General features: G+C 39.3%; 1 protein-coding gene across 1 annotated transcript; it reads left to right on the forward strand.

The window, feature by feature from the left end:
* Positions 1-931: 931 nt before the first annotated feature.
* Positions 932-1,822, forward strand: LOC148786670 (uncharacterized). The gene is made up of 3 exons (XM_088886224.1): positions 932-1,147; positions 1,323-1,411; positions 1,501-1,822. The coding sequence occupies exons 1-3, from the start codon at positions 932-934 to the stop codon at positions 1,820-1,822; spliced, it is 627 nt and encodes a 208-aa protein (XP_088742350.1).
* Positions 1,823-4,931: the final 3,109 nt, after the last annotated feature.

Here is a 4,931-nt window from a genome sequence, read left to right on the forward strand (position 1 = left end):
TCTATGCAATTTTAGTGGATTAGTTGACAAGGTTGTTAGCTGATTGAACTGACTCGCGGGAATCGTCATATGAAAGCCTTGGAAGCTTGGTCGGTATGAATTTAATTCTCGGCTCCGATAGTACAGGATTAGTCCTTGGACTTGAGGAATCATGGCAGTCGCATGCATATGATGGCTACATCTTGGATCTGGCGAGAGATGACTGTGTCTTCGATTGGTCATTATAAGTCGTTTCCAGTATAGTCGGATTATGTATTGAGGATGGTGGATTTGAAGATAGGTGCCATGCCCCTGCTACTCTAGATTATTCTCCGCTATTGTTGCATGGTGGCTCCAGACTAAATTACGTAAGTTCTTTCCGATTTGATAATTACTTGGCATCATCTCCCCAATTTTTGGATGTTGTTAACCCGGTATGGATGCATGAAATCAAGGGTACTCGTATGTATGTGGTTACTAGAAAGTTACGTGTTCTTAAGCCTATTTTTAGATCGACGCGGCAACAAAAAGGGGATCTCTCTCTCAATGTACAGCAAGCTAAGGAATTCCTCGCTACAGCCCAGGAACTCCTTGCTCACGACAGACATGATGAGACATTGTTGTTATTGGAGCACTGTTGTAGAATCGTGCTCATGAAAGCTGTGAAGTTAGAGCAAAGCATGCTCCGGCAACGGGCTAAAATGCAATGGTTGAAGGAGGGAGACCAATGCTCGAGGATCTTCTTTCATAAACTGGGCACCCGACGAGCAACAAAACGGATCTATCAAAGAAAAAGGCCTGATGATAACATGATCAACGAATTGGAGGATATTGTTGCGAAATTTGTGCGCTACCTCGAGGCCTTATTAGGGTTGTTCGCCAAGATAGGGAGCTCAACCTAGAACATTTGAGATCAAAGGCCACGCATGTGTTAACGGAGGAGGAAGGGGACATGCTTGTAACCCAAGTAACCAGAGATGAAGTTAAAGAGGCCTTCTTTGATATTGAGGAGGACAAGGCACCGGGGCCTGATGGTTTTTCAGCAGGATTTTATAAAGCTGCATCGCCTATCGTTGGCAGGGAGGTCACAAATGCAATACTAGAGTTCTTTCATCATAGTCGGCTGTTGAAGCAAATAAACTCTACGGTTATTTCTCTCATTCCCAAGGTACATAATCCCTTATTTATTTGTGATTTCAGGCATATATCATGCTGTAATGTGCTTTACAAAGTTATTACTAAGATATTAGTCAAGAGAATTCGGTTGGTGCTTGACAAATTAATTAGTCCTGCACAAAATGCCTTTGTTCCGAGCCGTAGTGTTGGGGACAATGTCTTACTAGCGCAGGAATTATTTTCGGGTTACAACCAACAACGTGAGCCCCCTCGGTGCACGTAAAGCTTATGATATGGTGGAGTGGGATTTTTTGAGGTTTTACGGCTTTATAAATTCCCAAAACTCTTCATTGGATGGATACGTGAATGTGTTACAACCACAACTATTACTGTTGCATTGAACAGTGGCATTCATAGATTCTTTGTGGGGGCTCGAGGGCTTAGACAAGGGGATCCTATGTCTCCTTATCTGTTTGTGTTGGTTATGGAAATTCTTGGCCTCATGATCCAACAGAAGATTGACGTTCAAGGCGGATTTGTTTACCATTGGCAATGTGAGGGAACGGGGCTCTTCCAACTACCGTTTGCTGATGATTTACCACTCTTCTGTCGTGCTGATGAGCCCTCTATACGAGTATGTAAAGAAGGTTTGGACGATTTTTCCTCTTTATCTGGTCTTCATGCTAATGCTGCTAAAAGCCAGGTTATATTCTCTAAACCCGCTTAACCGCTTAAAAGTACAATTCTTAGCATCCTCGGCTTTTAGGAGGGAGAACTACCAGTCACATATCTCGAATTACCTCTTATTGCCTCTTGACTTTCCATCTCTGATTGCAATCCTTTGCTTATTAAGATTGATAAGAGATTGCAGGGTTGGGCTTCCATTCAGCTGTCATTTGCAGCTAGAATTTAACTCATTAAATCAGTCCTCATGTCACTACAAATTTATTGGGCTATGGCATTTATTTTTCCAAAAGGAGTTATTAAGGAGATAGAGAAACGGTTCCGCTAATTCCTGTGGAAAGGTGCATCAACCTCTGGATATCCGAAGGTTTCCTGGAATCAAGTGTGTCTTTCGGTGGAAGAAGGAGGACAGGAAATCATGGATGTAGTACTTCTCAATAGAACTCTTATGAGTAGACATATCTGGAGAATAGTAAGTAGATCCAGCGGTTCAATATGGGTAACATGGATTTGCACCATGAGACTTCAAGGCAAATCTATATAGACAGTTGAGGCCAATTTCGGACATGGGGTTGGAGCAAAATACTTGGACTTCGAAATATACTGTAGCCTCATATCCATTATAAGATTGGCAATGGGGAATTAATATATATATATATATGGCAGGATCCTTGGCATCCTATGAGGATCTTAATGACTATATTTCCACACGGCCCCTATCACACCCACACACGGGGAGACATGCTCCTTAGAGAGGTCATTCACAATGGAGTATGGCATTGGCCATTGCCTCTCACGCCCATATACACACGGGCGGACATGATTATGTTGGATATCATCCAAAATTTTCCTCCACTACAAAGCACACAAGATTCGATCACTCTGAGGGCAGGCCCCTACACCAATAGGAAGGCATATGACATATTTCGTTCTTCAGACCCAAAGGTAGGTTGGTATTCACTCCATATGGGCCCATTCAAAATTCCCAGGAATTCGTTTATCTTATGGTTAGCTCTACATGAACGACTCTCCACCATAGATCATCTGTGGTTACAACATCTTAATAGGGATTGCGTTCTTTGCTCGAGGGGTACCGGAGACTCATCAACACTTGCTATTTTCGTGCCTTTATTCAAAGTAGTGTATTCGAATCTTACGCAGGGGTCCGATTTGCATGGACAAACAGAGGATGGATGATTGATGTGATGATTGTTGCGCGAAAGTGGCGGGGAAAGCACATGGTTAACGCCGCCTATCTCAAGCTTTTAGCATCTCTAGTATATCACATTTGGAAGGAGCACAATAGGAGGAATTTCAGCAATTGGATCGAGACCCGTTTGCAGCCGCTAAGATTATTCTAGACGAAATTAGATTACGTATACTTAGTGCAGAGTTGCTGAATAAAATTAGTACGATAGCCTTGTATAGATTATGACAAATTCCATGGCACATAACATTAGCCATATGACTGTACATTATGATTTTTCTTAATGCAATTTACCTTTACCGAAAAAAAGATAGAATCGGTCCCCTATCAGTATATGATAGATATATCTCCTATGCGCTTTGAGATGGTTTAGACTCTCTAAGTCTATGACCATCTATGACCATAGCGATTGGTCGAAAAGAAAATGGTTTTCTTTGTCGATCAATAGAGTAAACGCATATCAAGTATTTAGCATAGTTGCCTGGTCCAGGAGGGGGACCGACACCCAATTTCATGCCCTAGACTAATGCCGGGAGATGATCGACGGAAAGACAGTACTTGTATGGAACTCGAGATCCTAAAAGTTCACGCCAACATTCACCTAGTCTCTAGTGCCTTGGACCATTGCTAGACGGCCACCCATGGTGACGGGCGTTTTTGATTAATAGTTAATTGAAAATAATTAAATTTAATTAATTATTTGTGTTGGACATAATGCCCAAGTCTAGCTGAGGTGAACCTTAAAGAGTCACACACAAATCACTTAGAATTGGTGGAATTAATTTGGAATTAATTTTAAAAGAAACTAATTAATTTAATTGCATTAAATTAATTCAAGGAGAATATATATAAATAATTAGATCATTTATTTAATAATCCATTTGATGGATGGCTCAAGAATTAATTAATTGGATTAATTAATTTTGAGCTTAACACCTTTAAATTAATTGAATTAATTTAATTGATTTGGCCTAATTAATTGATTGGATCAATTAATTAGAGTTTGAGCCTAGATTTATTTATTTGGATTAAATAAATCTATGGACTTAGTTGTTAAAATTAATTTAATTAATTATTGTCCAATGGACTTTGGTTGGGCTTGATTTAATTTGATTAAATCGACCTCGGTGCATATTTGAAGTCCAAGCCCATTTGAGGGTGGTTGGAGCAAGTTAAGGAGGAGTTGAAATTCCTCACCATGATGAAGATAATGGAGTGGTTATTTTCATCATGGTTGAAGGTATGTGCATGTGTGTATAGGTTGCCTTGAAGGCAAACTTGGTGGTTATTGAATTTTGAATTCAATTGTATGTACTATACAAAACTACACATATATCATGCATAACCAACAACAAAAGTCATGAAATTTTGCTCCCTTTTCTCTCCAATAATATTCTTCTTTTTAATCTATATTGAATTGGATTCAATTTAGAACATAAAACATTCCAAAAGCACTAGTCAATAGTCTTTGTTTGGAGTTGTTTTATTTCTAGTTCTTTGTAATATCTAGCAATAGAACAAGAACTATATCTTTTTCTTAGTGTGGTGTGGATAAATTAGAGGGGTTCTAATTTGGATCCTAAAGTGAATGAGAGGAAGTGAAGGGAACAATGCACGTTGTTGTTGAGCTATAGAAACAAAGGGTAAGGTTTCAATTTTGTTTCTATGTTTTTATTTCATCTTGAGCCACTTGTCTAGCATTGTTATTTGTTTAATATTATTCTTTTGACAAACACTTAACGCTCGTGAATTTCGAATGGGACACCCTTTTGAACGGATTCTAAATAATATTTTTTACTTAACGCTTCAACTGCGTTCCCAGGCTATACCTATTCTTTCAGTGGTATCAGAGCCCAGTTCGGTGTTGTGGCTTTAGGATTAACATGTTATTATGTGTTGAGCATGAACAACGTGTTTAATATACTTTTGAAAAGCATGTTTTATG

The sequence above is a fragment of the Sesamum indicum genome, linkage group LG10 (assembly GCF_026168435.1).
Source record: "Sesamum indicum cultivar Baizhima isolate 11 linkage group LG10, ASM2616843v1, whole genome shotgun sequence".
NCBI classification, from domain to species: domain Eukaryota; kingdom Viridiplantae; phylum Streptophyta; class Magnoliopsida; order Lamiales; family Pedaliaceae; genus Sesamum; species Sesamum indicum.